Genomic DNA, 18466 nt, shown 5'->3' with positions numbered 1-18466 from the left:
TCTTTTGGGGTTGTCTACACAGGGGAATCAATTATATATATTTGGGACTAGAATTGTCTTTCATATCTAGTAATTCTTTAATAATTTCATATCTAGTAATTCTTTAATAATTTCTAGTAATTTTAATAATATCTAGTAATTCTTTAATAATTTCTTTCTTTTTTTACCTGCATTCACTATGATGGTCTGAACCTTTTCTGTCAGTAATTCCACATCCCCAGCCCTATTTTGTATTTTATTTGGAGACAGGGTCTCACAGAGTTGCTTAGCACCTTGCTTTTGCTGAGGCTGGCTTTGAAATTGCAATCCTCCTGCCTCAGCCTCCCTATCCTCTGAGATTCCAGGCATATGCCACTGTGCTGAGTAGTAATTCCATTTTGTGGTGTTCTTTCTTTGGTTCCTTCTACTTAAACTATATCGTTTCATTTCATTATGCTGTTTTACCAGCTTGTCTTTGAGTTCTTATCCAAATTCACTTACATTGAATTTGTGTTCTTATTAAGTTGTACTATAGCTTAAAGCAGTTGTGATATTTTTTTCTTTTTCTTGAGTTATTTTCTTCTAGATTGACTTTTTCTTTTCTTCCTGTGTTGTTTGGGCAGTTGCCATCCTTCCATACTTTTTTTTTTTTTCCTATTCCTTGTGTTTGGATGGTTCTGCCCTAATTTTTATTTATTCTGTTGTGGTATGGGTGCTTTCTTCCTAGGCCACCTGAGACCATTGTTTTCATTGTGAATCTCCAGTTTAGAGGGTTGACATTTCCTTTTCCAGTTTCTCTTTCCACTCCTGGTATTAGAGTAAGAGAGGAGGGAAGATGAAAGTATCTCCAGAACTAATGCAGTCTTTCAATGCCTGGGCTTTCTACAATCTTTTATTTCATCCATTTATTTATTCTTTTATTTAACAAATATTTGTTTGGCTATTTGTTTATGATGAATATTCTGGTAAATACCAAGTTTAAGAGTTTCCCTCTGTGCTTAAATTAACTGTTTTTTTTAAACCAAAAAAATCAATTTCAAATATTTCCAAATGCCTTATTTTATGAATTAAGATAGTCATGATAATATTAATTTCAGTTAGAATGTAATATATTATGTTAATAAATTCCCAATATTGAGCCATACCTGTTTCTAGAATAATCCTGACTCATGGGTATTCTTGGAGAATTCCTAAAATCAGTCCTTTAATTCTCATTTTTAACTTTTGTTTCGCCTCTATTGCTTAACTCCTCTATGGGTTTATTTACTTGCTTTTATTAATATTATTTTGATTGAGAAATTATAAGTATATATTTATGGACTATAATGTGACATTTGGATATATGTATACAATGTAGAATAATTAAATCAAGCTAATTAACATATTCATCACCTCCATTATTTTTAGTAAGAAATCTGAAATTTATTTTTATTATTCAGTTTTAAAATACACTGTACAGTATTATTAATTATAGTCACCCTGCTGTGCAGTATATCTCAAAAAGTTATTCCTCTATTTCTCTGAAACTTTGTACCCTTTCACCATCTCCCCATTCCATCAACTTCCACATCCCCACCCCAGTCTCCAGGAACCACCATTCTACTCTCTACTTCTATAGGTTCACTTTTTTTTTAGATTCCACAGATAAATGAGATCAGGCCATATTTGTCTTTCTGGGCCTGGCTTCTTTCACTTCATATAATATCTTTGAGTTTCATCCATGTTGTTGCAAATGACAAAATTTCCTTCACTGGCCTTGCACTTTGATCCTACTATCTCAGCCTCCTGAGTTGCTGGGATTACAGTTGTGTGTCATTGTGCCTGGCTAGATTTTCCTTCTTCTAAAGCTGAACTAATAGTATTCCATTGTGTATATATGTCATATTTTCCTTATCCATTCATCTGTTGATGCATATGTAGGTTTATTCCCTATCTTGGCTATTGTGAATAATGCTTCGATGAACATGATAGTACAAATTTCTCTTTGGTATGTATTTCTCTGTTTAGTTTTAATTTTTTTAATATTTATTTTTTTAGTTGTAGTTGGACACAATGCCTTTATTTCATTTAATTATTTTTATATGGTGCTAAGGATCAAACCCAGGGCCTCGCACGTGCAAGGTAAGCTCTCTACCACTGAGCCACAACCCCAGCCCTAGTTTTAAATTTTGTGTATTATGATTGTTATTTCTAAGATTGCTTTTATTCTTTCAGCTTAAAGTTGTGTTTTACCTATATTCTTAAGAGTCTGTAGAAGATTGGGGTCCTATCTTATTTTGAGGTCCTATGAGGATACATCACAAGATAATGTGAATTCATCTTTCGTGTGATTACAATTGATTCTTATCTTCCACAGCAGACTCAATCTCGACCTTGCAATCATAGGACTCTGAACCAATGCAGTTAAAACTTTTTAAACTCCACTTTTTAATATTTATGACAGGTATTGCGGTTACAGTTGTACATGAAGACAAATAAGCAAATAATTACAAGCTATTGTAATGAAGGATATACTAGGAGATATCAGCATGTCAGAAGAGACGCACCAATAGAGTAGGTAGGCCAAGATGTTTCAGATAACATAAGATAGCTGAATCTTAATTAAGGAGAAGAACATATGTAAAAAAAAAAAAAAAAAAAAAGAGGAACAACATGTAAAGAGATACAAAAAAAGGCATGGTGATGCACACTATAATCCCAGCAACTCAGGAGATGGAGTCAGGAGGATCACAAATTTGAGGCTACCCTGAGAAATTTAGTGAGACCCTATCTCAAAATAAAAAAAATAAAATAGACTAGAGATGTAGAGCATCCCTGGGTTCAATCCCTAGTACCAACAAACAAACAAATAAAACAAGAGAGTATTTCTTAAATTGGGTAAATGCCTATAATTATAGCTAGAGGCAGGAGGACTGCTTGAGCGCAACATAGATAGACCCTGTTTCAAACAAAACAAAACAAACAAACAAAACTTGCACAGAACTATTCATTGAACATATTTAATTACCCAACCAACAAATCATTGGGCCATCCTGTATGACATGACATAAAAGTATTTGGAACACTTGCTTCCCTCCACGTATCACCCCATCCCTCCACGTATCACCCCATCCCACCACCCCCATCCCACCACCAGACAGGGGCCTTGCTAAATTGCCCAGGCTAGCTTCAAACTCACAGTCCTTTCACCTCAGTCTCTGAGTAGCTAGAATTAGAAGCACATGCCACTGTGCTTCTTTTAAAGAGATTTGCTTTAAGGCTATTTCATCAACAGTCATTTAATGAAACTGGAAGAAAATGTGTTGATAAATAGGGTTTAAAGTCAAGATGTTACATACAAGTGCCATCCAGTGGAGATACTGTGAGATACAATTGCTTCTGATCATTTATCTCTGTATTGTCTTGTATTCAGTTCAGGAGTAAACAGTTGTGAACAGATGGAGCCCTTCTGAAATTCCTGTTAATCTTACAGAGAGTGTACCCTTTTCATTTCATTGACTGATTGGTTAATTTATCAATGAAAGAAAACCTTTTCAAATATGTTTATTTTATCCAAATATTATTAATGCAATTATTGGCAATTTAGTTAACATTTTTAAATAGGAGGACTCCTTCCACCCCCACCCCTTGCCCAGACTGTTTAAGCTTTACAAATTCCCCTGTTTTGATGAAGAATTTCTTAGTAATCTGCTTCAGGGAAGGCTAAAAGGTACTGGGCACTGTGTCTTATGCCTTTAATCCTAGCAACTTGGGAGGCTGAGGCAGGAGGATTGCAAGTTTGAGGCCAGCCTTAGCAACTTAGTGAGATTGTCTCAAAGGAAAAAAAAAATTAAAGACTGGAGATGTAGTTCAGTGGTAAATCCCCAGTACAGGGGGCAAGAGGGAGGCCAAAAGAAATAATAGCATGTCTAAATTTGTCTTGGTACATTTTAAGACAAAGGTTATATTAACATGATTTTTAAAATGCCAGTCTCATGAATGGCTGTGTGCCCCACACCCCAAAAAGTTTCTGCTGGTTGGTTGTTTGGAACTTGGAACCCACTTTCCAAACAGATGTAATTTTTTAATATGGTAGGCAGGGTTCTTAGTGTCTAGGTGCTGTGCATTATGGAGTTTTTAATCAGAGTTATTATATTTGTGGTGAAATAAAAAATGCTCCCTGTAGAATAGGGCATCACCATGCACTAGCAGGAAAAGGATTTTTTAAAAAAATCTCTAAATCAGTGTTGACTACATACAAAACCTTTATTGTGACAAAGATTCATGGAGTGAGGAGTGTGAATGGACAGAAGTAAGGGAGACCCTCCAATACTCAGAATGAGAAGCTGAGGAAAGCTGATGTCTTATCAACACAGAGCTTCCTTCCCCTCTCTGAGGATTCCAGAGATTGATACACTTCTATTTTTACTGCCAATTATCAGATCAGTTGGACGTGACCTGGGTCATATTCTTGCATATTCTTGCACTGATATAGAAACTTCATTGTTAGTCTATTCTACTATTAGTCTATAACCCCTTGCCTCCAAATTACTACAAAGTTGGGCTTTTTCAGACAAGGGCTATTAAATAAAGGATTATTCTCTACACATGTGTGGTCTATTTACTCTAGCTATGAGAATCTTGACTCAAATTGTCATTTGTGTTCACCATTCCTAATTATCTTTAACACACACACACATATTCTTTATCTTGTGACGATATATATATAAAACAAAAGAATTGAGAATGAGTGAGTATGTAGGGGAGACAAAATTTTACCTCTACCATTTCAGGATTTTTTCCCCTGATGGGCCTGAGAATTGATTTAACCTAAGACAGATCAGTAGGGAAAAATATATATAAGTTTCATTTGGCATGGGAACCTTCATAAGGAAATGAATATCTAAAGACAGTTTAAGACTTATATACTGAATTATCAAAGAATAGAAAGTGTGCTGGGGGGCTGGGGATGTGGCTCAATTGGTATCGCGCTCACCTGGCATGCATGAGGCCCGGGTTCGATCCTCAGCACCACATACAAAGATGTTGTGTCTGCCGAGAACTAAAAAATAAATATTAAAAAATTCTCTCTCTCTCTCTCTCTCCCCCCCTCCCTCTCTCTCTCTCTCTCTCTCTCTCTCTCTCTCTCTCTCTCTCCCCCCCCCTCTCTTTTCTTTCTCTCTCCCTCTCTCTTAAAAAAAAGAAAAAGAAAAAAAAAAAGAAAGTGTGCTGGGCATGGTGGCTTATGTCTATAATCCCAGCAGCTCAGGAGGCTGAGGCAGGAGGATCACGACGAGTTCAAAGCCAGCCTCAACAACATAGTGAGGCCCTAAGCAATTCAGCAAGACCCTGTCGATAAATAAAATACAAAAAGAGGGCTGCAGATGTGGCTTAGTGGTTAAGTGCCCCTGAGTTCAATTCCCGGTACCACAAAAAGAAAAAAAAAATAGTAAGTGTGACAAAGCAACTAAATTACATGGGAGGGCTGAAGATAAAGAGTTATTTTAACAAGGCCTTTACATAATTCTTTCTGGCACAACTTCCTGTCCTTGAATATAAGAATGTTGTTTCCCTTGGACTAGTTATAGGAATTTCATCTTCTGCTTTTCAGAAACAGAAGGAAGGTCAAAATGATCTTCTTGCACCTGCTGTTTATTTTTCTAAGTTAATTAACTCAAGTTGATTCTTATGTCAAAGTGGTAAGTTTGGGGGGTGGTATGTTCTGAATATCATCAGATGCATACCATGGGGGAAGAACTCTCTATGTAGATACTAAGTGCGGTTGTCCCAGGGAGTGGGTATTGATGCTGTGGACACAGCTAAAGGCTGTAAAGTTTCCTTCTTGGCAAAGGATACAGATACTTACTGAGAGAGTTTATAATGTGAGACAGAATACAGACAATAGGCTTCCAAACAAGGTCCCCCAAAGTTCCTTATTAGAATTATACCATCAGAGTGAATCAAGTTATGGAGTTTCAAACCATCCTGGTTTGCCTGGGACTAAGGAGTTTTCTCAGGATTTTTAATGTTATAACCAAGAAGAATCAGGCAAAATGAGGCAGTTGGCTAATCTAACTGAGAAGTGTATTTTGCTATTCTTGGATCCTTTCCTGACCTTATTGCCCACCTGATCATAGAGGAGATACAGGCAACACATCTGTCTGCCCATCAGGAGCAAATGAAAACAGTCTAATACATTCCTGTTATCATGAGATGATAGAAAGTGAAGGCCAGTTTTCAATTTCTCAGGAACATCCTTCAGTAGGCCTGGACTTCAGGCAGTCTGAGATCCACTCCTGAAATAATAATCATCTTAAGAATAGTCATATGTAAAAAAAATATAGACCCTATTAGTAAGATTCAGATATTAACTTTTGATTCTGCCACATTGAGGAATTATTGTATCCCTTGGCCAGTAGTAAATGAGGGCCATCCTTTGATTCTTGACAGCCCATTCTTCTCCTGCTGAGCGGTGGTGGTTCACTCTGAAATGGTCACTTCCCGATAGAATTGTTTTATAGAAATTGTACAGTCTGAGGCCTTCAAACTGAAATGGCTCCACATTTAATTTTTTAAAAATATTTTTTAGTTGTTGATGGATTTTTATTTTATACATATTTATATGCGGTGCTGAGAATCAAACCCAGGGCCTCCCACATGTAAGGCAAGCACTCTACCACTAGAGCACAACCCTAGTCCTTAATTTTTTTTGGGGGGGTACCCCCAGCTCAATAATTGTTTCTTAAAAGTTACTTCTCTGAAACCAGTAAGCTAATTTTCTCCCCAGAGGCTATGAGAACACACCATTTCTTCAGTGATAGATAGTAGATATATTCTGTATACTTGAATATTCTGTACTCTTTGTTTGCAGATTCCATATAAACTACTAAGGATTTCAAGCAGTTTGGACATTAATATCTAAAATAGTTTCCAAACATAGTTTTCTTCCTATTACCCTTGGAAGGGGGGTGACTGGAGGTTGAACCCAGGGGCACTTTACCACTGAGCTACATCCCCAGTCCTTTTTATTTTTTATTTTGAGACAGGTTTCTAAGATGTTGAGGCTGGCCTTGAACTTGGAATCTCCCTGCTTCTGTCTCCTGAGTTGCTGGGATTACAGGCATTCACCACCATGCACAGCTTTCTATTACTCTTATATCACCTATTTCATCAATTCTTCAGTATATCTACAATTAAATAAGCATGATCTCAATGGCCCAGACTGTAGACTCTTAATAGTAGCTACCAATCTATTAAATGTGACATTTACCATGTTCCCAATATTAAGTCAGAAAGGAAAAACCCAGAAATCATTACATTGGGAGCTAGTACATAACCATAAATTGTCTAAGTATAGTTCAAATGTTTAAGAGTTCTGTGATACCTTCCTACCCCTTTCTATTTTTTTATATTGAGACAGGGTTTCACTGAATGAGTGAGGCTGGCCTTGAACTTGTAATCTTTCTGTCTCAGCCTCCCAATTTGCTGGATTACAGGCCACCACACACAGCAGTAGTTAATTATATTCTTAAATTAAGCCAAGCACCTATTTTGATTCATTACTTGAGAGAATATAAAAGTACAAAGGCTACCACATATTTTCACTTTTTTCCTGTTTTGACAAGACGCTGGCAAATTTCTGTAATGGTTCTATTTAGAATTTGATTTGTGGTTGATGTTGGCAACTGGTATAGTCTTTAGGTCATACAGCCCACCTTTATAGAACAATTAGAATGTGTTTACTCATAACACTCATAGGTTATAAATCCAGAGAAAGGCTTAAACTAATTCTTGATTCAATAGCATTCCCACGGCCAAGAAACTCAAATGGCTTTGAAGTTTTTTTTTTCCCCAAATGCTAAATATAAAACAGGGTAATTGTTCTCATGAACTAGTATCTACTTTTTTAAGCATTAAAGGAGTGAGCCACAATAATTACAGAAAATGCCATTATTCCAACAATTATACCATATGAGTAATTTAGAAAAATACCTACTATTCAAGCAAAAGGTAATGAAGGTCAAACAACAGGAACTAAGGATATTGAACCAATAAAGGACCAATTACCCAGATCACCTTGTTCAGTGGATCTCAAACTTCAGCATGCATCAGAATTACCTATGGGGCTTGTTAAAACAGATTACTGGACCCTAACCCTAGAGTTTCTGATGCAGTAAGTCTGAGATGAAGCTCAAAATTTTGCATTTCTAACAAGTTCTCAGGTAGTGCTGATGCTGTTCCCTACATAATTATTTTCCATGTTTGCTTCCCTTTGTTCCACCAAATATAAAAACACAAAGATTTTGCCACTTCTTTGAGTCATCATTTCTTTTTAAAATTTTTTTGTAGTTATAGATGAACAGCATGCTTTACTTATTCATTTATTTATTTAGTAGTTGTAGATGGACAGAATACCTTTATTTTATTTGTTTATTTTTATGTGGTGCTAAGGATCGAACCCAATGCCTCATACATGCTAGGCAAGCACTCTGCCACTGAGTTTCAGCCCCAGCCCTAGGTCATCATTTCTTTATAAGGGCTCTGTAAAACTTGTGTTACACATTTGGACTTGTCTCCTGTTTGTCTTATGTCAATTTAGTTCTTAGGCCTTTCTAAGATCTTAAAAGCGTCAAGATAAAGTTTTGCTTCCTCCGGTACACTTACACACTCGAAAGTCCAGCCCCACTCAGAGATCAACTGACTAAATCCTAGTGCTCGATTTCCAGAGAAGAAGATCTGAATGGCATTCCTTATGTTAAGTGTCCTCTCCTGATCCAATCATTTATGGCTACCGAAGTAGGGTTGTGCAGTATAAATAGGTCTACCTCTGTCTTTGGGGCAGTGAAGACACTCACTAACTGGGCTAACACTTCAAGAAGCATCTGCTCAGAGATTTTGCCAGCGCTTGATCATTTCTTTCTATCCAGCATACTTTCTAGCTCTCATGAAGAGAAGTGGATCAAGAATATAACATTCCTGACCTATCAAACTGGCAAAAATTCAGGCAGCAACACACAGATGGTAAGGTTGATGTGGGACTGCAAAAGAGCACAAGCTTTTTGTCAAACCCACAAAAAATACAGATATATTTAACATCTAAGCTAGAGATCTCACTTCTTGGGGAATTGCTATTCAACAAGGGAAGAGAAATGGCCGAAGAACATAGATATTTTTAGTTTCTACACTTAAAAAAATCATAGACAAAGAATACCCTATAATATCAAAAGATAAAAAACTACTCAGAATCCCCATACTTTACAATAATTAAACATAGCCAGCCTTGGGACTCACATGCTCTTTCGTGCCATATGCCAATAGAAAAGCTCCATTCAATTTTGGAACTTTTCATCCACAGGCAACATTTTAGGATTGCTTCTATTTCTGACTGTGAAGAAAGTCTGCCTTATATAATGCCAATGTGACCCAAAGTGAATTTGCTCCAAAAATATCTAGTCCCACTGGTGTATGATGTTGGGGACCACATTGGTCCCTCTGCAGCACAGCATGTACAGTGGCACATGAAAATACTTTTTAAGTACTGAATGTGGTAGTATTCATCTATAATGATCTCAGTGATTTAGGAGGCTGAGGCAGGAGGATCACAAGCTCAAGGCCAGCCTTGGCAACTTAGCAAGACCCTCTCTGAAATTTTTAAAATTTAAAATTTAAAAATATAATAATGGCTGGAGATGTAGCATGGTTGTAGAGTGCCCCAGGTTCTATCCCCAGTTTAACCAAACCAAACCAAACAAAAAACACCTTTAAATGATAAGAAATTTTATAGGAAAAAAACAAAAAAAATGATATGGGAACATTTTTGCAGCAAATGTAGTTCATATACATGAACTAAACACCTTGGAAAATCCAAATAAAGGACATGGTTTTAAGTTATCATTTATCTTCTCTCTCTCTCTTTTTTCCCCCCTGCAGTACATCTCTTCACATATTGCAGACCTTAAAAGTGAAATTTTTGAGGAACTTCTGAAGCACCTTTGCCACTGTGCAGATGATTTCCGGGAGGTTGTAAAAGCTGACTTACAGAGACAGATGTTTGCTGACCTCTTTCTATATTGTGACTCTGGGAAGGTAGGTTAAGGCCTTTAAACCATTGCTTCTCACAGTATTGGTTATGAAGGACCAGTTTTTTGCATCTTTGTAGTTAATGATGTTTTAAATTTTTCAATTGTATATCAACATGTAATCAATGAAAATGGATTACTGGGGGGAGAGACACACAAAATACAATCCTCATTTTTATTATCTGATTCAAGTCTGATTTATTATCAGTTACTTTCTCAAATCGCTGTAAAAATTTCAAGATATTATTCTCAATTTTTGTATCTGGCACCAACATGCAAACCATAGCTAGAGTGGAACTACCGTTTCAGGATTTATCACTTGTTTCTAAACGTATCTCTTGCCCATTCCTAAATCACTAGATGATTAAATTGTTTTTGCTTTTTCTCTTTTTTGGTAACTTCCTATATAAAAGGGCTGCTAGAAAGCCTATCACTTTATTTTACTGTTCTTAAAAACAGAAGAATTTGTATCAAAAAGTGTTTCTATTGTGAATTGTGCTGCAGTAAACATTGATGTGACTGTGTCCTTGTAGTATGCTGTTTTTAAGTCCTTTAGGTATAAACCAAGGAGTGGGATAGCTGGGTCAAAAGGTGGTTCCATTCCCAGTTTTCCAAGGAATCTCCATACTGTTTTCCTTATTGGCTGCACCATTTTGCAGACCCACCACCAATGTGTGGTTGTGCGTTTCTCCCCACATCCTCACCAACACTTATTGTAGTTTGCATTCTTAATAGCTGCCATTCTGACTGGAGTGAGATAAAATCTTTAGTTTTGATTTGCATTTCTCTGATTGCTAGAGATGTTGAACATTTTTCCATATATTTGTTGATTGATTGTATATCACCTTCTGAGAAGTGTCTGTTCAGTTCCTTGGCCCATTTATTGATTGGGTTATTTGTTTTTTTGGTGTTTAGCTTTTTGAGTGGTTCTCTATCTGATGTACAAGTTGTAAAAATTTGCTCCCAAGCTTAGGCTCTCTATTCTCCTCACTGAATGTTTCTTTTTCTGAGAAGAAGCTTTCTAGGTTGAATCCATCCTATTTATTAATTCTTGATTTTAATTCTTGCACTATAGGAGTCTTATTAAATTTGGGGGGCTGGGGTTGTGGCTCAGTGGTAGCGTGCTTGCCCAGCATGTGTGAGGCACTGGGTTCCATCCTCAGCATCACATAAAAATAAAGACAATAGAGTCCATCGACAACTAAAAAAAATATTAAAAAAAAAGAAAGTTGGGGCTTAATCTGATATAATGGAGATTTGGGCCTACTTTTTCTTCTATTAGGCGCAGGGTCTCTGGTTTAATTCCTAGGTCCTTGATCCACTTTTGAGTTGAGTTTTGTGCATGGTGAGAGGTAGAAGTTTAATTTCATTTTGTCACATATGGATTTCCAGTTTTCCCAGCACCATTTTGTTGAAGAGGCTATCTTTTCTCCAGTGTAAGTTTTTGACGCCTTTGTCTAATATAAGATAACTGTAATTATGTGGATTAGTCTTTGTGTCCTCTATTCGGTACCATTGGTTTACTCATCTGTTTTGGTGCCAATACCATGCTATTTTTGTTACTATTGCCCTGTAGTTTAGATTATGGTCTGTTATAGTGATGCCACCTGCTTCACTCTTCTTGCTAAGGATTGCTTTAGCTATTCTGGGTCTCTTATTTTTCCAGATGAATTTCATGACCGCTTTTTCTATTTCTATGAGGAATGTCTTTGGGATTTTGATTGGAATTGGATTAAATCTGTATAATGCTTTTGGTAGTAGGGTTATTTTGACAATGTTAATTCTGCCTATCCAAGAACAAGGGAGATCTTTCCATCTTCTAAGGTCTTCTTTAATTTCTTTTTTAGCATTTTGTAGTTTTTGTTGTAGAGGTCTTTCACCTCTTTTGTTTGGTTGATTCCCAAGTATTTTGTTTTTTGTTTTTTTGGGGGGGTTTTTTTGTTTTGTTGTTTTGTTTGAGGCTATTGTAAATTGGGTAGTTTTCCTGTGGAACCAACCTAGATGCCCTTCAGTCATGAATGGATAAAGAAAATGTGGTATATATACACAATGGAATATTACTCAGCAATAAAAGAGAATAAAAAATCATAGCATTTGCAGGAAAATGGATGGAGTTGGAGAATATAATGCTAAGTGAAGTTAGCCAATCCCAAAAAAACAAATGCTGAATGTTTTCTCTGATATAAGGAGGCTGATTCATAGTAGGGTTTGGAGGGGAAGCACGGGAAGGTTAGACGGACTCTAGATAGAGCAAAGGGGTGGGAGGGGAAGGGAGAGGGCATGGGGGTAGAAAGACGTGGAATGAGGTGGACATCATTACAATAAGTACATGTATGAAGACATGAATGGTGTGAATATATTTTGTATACAACCAGAGATATGAAAAATTGTGCTGTATATGTGTAATATGAATTATAATGCAGTCTGCTGTCACAGATAACAAAGTAGGATAAAAAAGTGTTTCTAAGAATGAGTTTGGGAGGACATCTGTGTGACAGAAGACCAAATGAACTTGCAAAATTAGATGAAAATTTTGCTGAAATGTGTCTAAAATTATTCACATTCTCATATTCCTGAAAGGATTTAAGGAAGCACACAATAGTAGAAAAAAACTCATGAGATGGTGGAAGAGAGAGGATACTAAATGAAACTGTATTTAGCCATAAAGACCTACATATTTGTTGTGGGTTGTCTATAAGTTTGAATCTAAGCTTCCTGGGCAGTAAATGTGAAAAAGGAAACATGACTAAACACGCTATCAACAACATTTATAGTATGAATACAAACTGGTGCTAAGAAGTAGTAAAGAAATTTGGGGATCAAAATTTGGGATTTTCTCCTCATAGTAGTAATTAAAGGGACCTATATGATAAAGTGAAAATCTTTTCTGATCAATTTGCAATAAATGAATCAATGACATCTTAGGGTAGTTTCTTATAACCACCTTAAGTATAGGCAAGTGATACCACACTTGACCGCAATTCAGAAAAAGCAATTCTTTTTTATTTTTATTTTTTTCAGTTGTATATGGACACAATACCTTTATTTCATTTATTTTTATGTGATGTTGAGGATCAAACCCAGTGCCTCACACATGCTGGGCAAGCACTTTACCACTGATCCACAACCCCAGACCCCCAAAAAGCAATTCTTTTTTTTTCTCAGTAAATATAATTTATTGGAGAATGATGAAATGATAAAATAAGTAAGAGATAAAATAATAATTGGATATGAACTTGGGACCCTCACAAGCATAGGAAAGTCTTTGAAGTCCTTATTCCTAAGTATAATTTTTTTTCCAGACTTTCATACATTGTATTATACAACTGGTTTGATACAGTTTTGGGAATTTTACATTGAATCAGCAACAGTATGAGCAGTTTAAACTATTTTTTTAAGTGATTTTTATTGTTTGGTTGGTATTTATGGCTTTTAGAGACCCAGCTAAGCAATGCATTTATCATCATTTATCATGAATGTCCAGGTCAATGCTATTTACTCCCTTCCGAGAATACGGTATTATCTGGTGCTTGGTTTTGAGTCAATTAAATTCAGAGCAGAGTGCTAGGAAATGTGGAGAGTCTCAAAAAAAAATGACATTTTTCCTGCAGTCAAATGCCCATCAGTTCTAACATTAGTACAAACTGGGTCTCTTTCTGGATGTGACACTTGGTTTGTTTCCCGCAAAAAGCAATTCTTAAAGAAACCAATATATTGCAGTATAGGTGCTCAGATCCCTGCTTAAGTCAGGAATGTATTCTATAAAATCTGAAATGTTTATATGCCTTTCAGGTAATTTCCTTGAACATTGCTTCTTTTTTTTTTTTCTTGGTGGGGAGTAGTGTACTGGGATTGAGCTCAGGGACACTTGATCACTGAGCCACATCCCCAGCTCTATTTTGTATTTTGTTTGGAGACAGGATCTCACTGAGTTGCTTAACCCCTCACTTTTGCTGAGGCTGGCTTTGAATTCATGATCCCTATGCCTCAATCTTCAGAGCTGCTAGGATCACAGACATGGGCCACCACTCCTGGCTACATTACTTCTTTTAACAGAGCTTGTAATAAATATTGTGTAATATGATGTCAAGATTTTATTTCCTGGTAAAATGCCTGGAGGACAACTGCTCTCTGTTGTCCAATTTAACACCAACTCAAGTGCCATAACAAACATAGTGAATTAATAACAAATAGAATTAATGAAAGTTTGATTGTGCTCCTTGCCTTTTTGTCCATCATTCAAACACTATTTATGTGATGATCTTGGAGGGAAGGTAGAGAGAGTCCAGAATAAAGCCATTAGTTGAGTTTCTGAATGGATTTTTAAAAACTTTTAGTTGTAGATGAACACAATACCTTTATTTTATTTATTTATGTGGTGCTGAAGATTGAACCCAGTGCTTCCCGCATGCGAGGCAAGTGCTCTCCACTGAGTTACAACCCCAGCCCAAAAGGATGTTTTTAACTAGTGGCTGAAACAAGAGTTTGGAAACCTGAACTTCAAATTGCAAATGCTGGGCTGTTAAGAAAGAAAAAAAATCATGGAGTAAAGAATGCAAAATATGATACCAAAATAGTTTTTCTCTTACTGAGAGAAGGAGCATAATTAAACATAGTCCTAGAACACACATGTTCTTATATGTCACATACCAATACATGTAATACATAAAAATAATCCAATGAATAAAAATAACTTCTACAACATAATGAAGTAAACTAATTAAAATATCATGGACATATTAGAAAAGAAGAGATTTTATAACTAATAACTGCATGAAAATATGTTCAGTAAAATTATTCATCAAAGAAATGTAAATTAAATCCACAATATAATACAAATTAAAATATCTAGAATCACAGTGTTGGTAAAGATGTGGAATAGTTCTTTTAAATTACTGGTAGGAAGGATGCAACTGTTTTGAAAAGAGTTTGGTAGTTTCTTTTTCTTTATTTTCCCTTCTTTACTTTTTACAATAATTCTTTCCTACCTGGTGACTGAACCCAGGCCCCCAAGCATGCTAAGCAGATGTTCTACCACTGAGCTACATCCCCAGCGCAAGGTAGTTTCTTAAAAAGTAAACATATCCTTTTCATTTGTCCCCAAAACAGCAATTTCACTCCTAGTTAAACCTAGAAAAAAATGAAATTAGAGAACTTAAAACATACTAAAAGACTTGTACATGAATATTCTTAGCCACTTTATTCATAATAGCTCCAAAATGGAAACAGCACAAATATACGTTGACTTGTGGAAAGATAAACAAATTTTAGCATATTCATATATCCATATAATAGAATACTACTAGGCAATAAAAGGAAACAAATTAAGGAATGAATTACTGATACAGTCAGTGACATTGATGATCTCGAAATTATACTCCGTGAAAGAAGGCAGACACAGAAGAATATACTATAATTTCATTATATAAAATTATAGAAAAGGGGGAAATAATCCATAGCAATAGAAAGCAGATCAGTGGTTTCCTGGGGCCGTGATTATGGGGGAATTTTTTTTTAATTTAGGGTACTGTGAATCGTACTCAGGGGTGCTCTACCACTAAGCTACACCCTCAGCCCTTTTTATTTTTTATTTTGAGACAGGGTTTCACTAAGTTGCTGAGGCTGATCTTGAACTTGTGATCCTCCTGCCTCAACCTCCTGAGTTGCTGCGGTTATTGTGCTGGCTAAGGGAAATATATATATATATATATATATATATATATATATATATATATATATATATTTTTTTTTATAAGAATAGCAGATGTTTAGTGGAAGAATTATCACTATTTCCTGCAAAAAACAATATTATGGGAAACATTTTGCAAAGAGGCAAAAGGGAGCTCTAAGATGATAAAAATATTCTGATCCTCACTTTGTGGTAACTATATAAGTAGTATGCATTGTCAAAATTCATTAAACTTAAAATTGGTGCATTTTGTTGAACATAAATTATACTTCATTTATAGCTGATTAAAAAAGATAAGAATATTCATAGCAGCATTATTTATAATAGCCAAAAGCAATACAGATGTCTATCAATAACAAGATGAATAAATAAATAGTTATATATTCATATAGTAAACTGTCATGTAGCGATGAAAAATTAATTACAGTCAGGTGAAATATGAATGGCATCCATAGATGTAATGTTGAACAAAAGAAGCCAGGTGTGTTGGCACATGCCTGTAATCCCAGCAACTTGGGAGGCTGAGGCAAAAGGATCACAAGTTCAAGTGCAGCCTCAGCAATTTGGCGAGGCCCTAAGCAACTTAAGCAAGCCCCCGTCTCAAAATAAAAAAGATGAGGAATATGGATCAGTGATTTTTCCCCCCTTATTACCAAAGGAAAAAAAGAAAAAAAAAACACAAGAAGCATATACTGTATAACTCCATTTAAGAACAATCTAATCTATAGTGATAAATATCAAAATAGTAGCTATAGTTATTGACTGGGAGAAACCATGGAGGGGCCTTCTGGCAATGATGAAAATATACTATGCCTTTATCTGGTGCAATTTACACAGATAGGCAAACATTCATTGAGCTAAATACTCAGGATTTGCATACTTCATCACATATACATTACTCCTCAATGAAAAGGTTTTAAAATTATCATTGATGGTTGTTTGAGCTGAAGTACCTATTGAAGGAAAAGGATTAAAAGATAGAGCGACTGCTTCATTTGACCATAATTATAATAGTGATGACCCATTGCATTGCCAATGGGTGGGCTTCCTCTCATTTCATTAGAAAAGTTATAGAAGCCAGAAGTGGTGGTCTACTACTGTAATCCCAGCTAATTGAGAGGCTGATGTAGAAAGAACATAAATTCAAGGCCAGTTTCAGCAACTAAGTGAGATCTGTCTCAAAATAAAAAAATAAAAGAACTGGGAACGTGGCTCAGTGGTAAAGTGCCCCTGGGTTCAAACCCTAGTGCAAATTAAAAAATAAATAAATAAAAGGAAAAAAGAAAAGAAAGGCTATAGAAAGTAAAATACAAGCTCAGCTCAGGAGTTGGGTACAGTATAACACGCTTATAACCCCAGTAACTCAGAAGACTAAGCCAGGAAGATCACAAGTTGGAGACCAGTCTCTGCAATTTAGTCAGACTCTGTCTCAAAAAATAAAAAGGGGGGCTGGGGATGTGGCTCAAGCGGTAGCGTGCTCGCCTGGCATGCGTGCGGCCCGGGTTCGATCCTCAGCACCACATACCAACAAAGATGTTGTGTCCGCCGAGAACTAAAAATAAATATTAAAAAATTCTCTCTCTCTCTCTCTCTCTCTCTCTCTCTCTCTCTCTCTCTAAAAAAAAAAAAATAAATAAAAAATAAAAAGGGCAGGGAATGTAGCTCAATGGTAAAGCACTTCTGGGTTCAATCCTCAGTAATGGTGGTGGGGAAAGGGGAGGCAAACTCAGATCTGAGAGCATAGCTCAGTGATAGAGCATGTGCTTAGCATATGCAAGGCACTGGTTTGATTTCCCAGCGTGCAAGCAGACATGCTTAGGGCTTTAAACTTAGCTCAAATTGCAGTTAGAAAACCAGAAAGTTTTCATGGATTATTATAAAGAAAATCTCTATTTCTTGTAGCTTCAGGACAGATGTAGATGAAAAATTAACCCAAAAATTTGACATGACAATTAAAATGTAATTGAATTCATAGACTTGCTGAGTCTCTTATATGAAAACTGGAAAATTGCTTGGAAAATAGCAGGACCCTGAGATTTGGAATAGCTATATTTGATGGACTCAGGGAGCTGAATCACAAATCTCCCTAAACAGCATCCTCTAGAAGCAGAACAATCCTTTCTCTCTTATCCGAGAATGTTAGCTTTTCTTTCCTGTGGGCCTTATAATAACTTCACTTGGGGCAACTGACTTGCAAGGGGATGCCTATTTTCCTCAGGACCCATTACACAATATTCATTGCCTTTAAATTAAAAATTGGAGTCAGACCTGAGACTAAATAATATGCTATTGAATTACCAATAGATAGCAGAGGAAATCGGGGATGAAATAAAAGAAATACTTAGAGGTAAATGAGAATAGCAACACAATATATTAAAATCTTTGGGACACTATGAAGGTAGGTCTAAAAGAAAAGTTCATTGCATTGAGCTCATTTGTTAAAAGAATAGAAAGCCATTAAATAAATAACATAACTGTATATCTCAAAGCCCTAGAAAAAGAACAAATCAACACCAAAAGCAGAAGACAGGAAATAATTAAAATCAATGAAATTGAGACAAATTTTCAAAAAATCAACAAAACAAAAAGTTGGTTCTTTGAAAAATAAATAAAGTTGATAAACTCTTAGCCAAGCTAATCAAGAGAAAGAGGGAAAAAAAAACTCAATTCACTAAAATTTATAATGAAAAGGGAAATAACACCATAGACACTACTGAAATACAGATGATAATCAAAAACT

The 18466-nt window shown here is 35.9% G+C and overlaps 1 protein-coding gene across 1 annotated transcript in view; it reads left to right on the top strand.

The window, feature by feature from the left end:
• Positions 1-18466, top strand: part of Efcab5 (EF-hand calcium binding domain 5) — a 126866-nt gene that overhangs the window by 40446 nt on the left and 67954 nt on the right. The window contains exon 8 of the mRNA XM_077801269.1: positions 9889-10044. Within this exon, the coding sequence (XP_077657395.1) occupies positions 9889-10044 (156 nt within the window). The remainder of the gene's footprint in view (positions 1-9888; positions 10045-18466) is intronic.

The sequence above is a fragment of the Urocitellus parryii genome, chromosome 7 (genome assembly GCF_045843805.1).
Source record: "Urocitellus parryii isolate mUroPar1 chromosome 7, mUroPar1.hap1, whole genome shotgun sequence".
NCBI lineage: Eukaryota > Metazoa > Chordata > Mammalia > Rodentia > Sciuridae > Urocitellus > Urocitellus parryii.
This window is presented reverse-complemented; position numbering and strand designations above follow the sequence as displayed.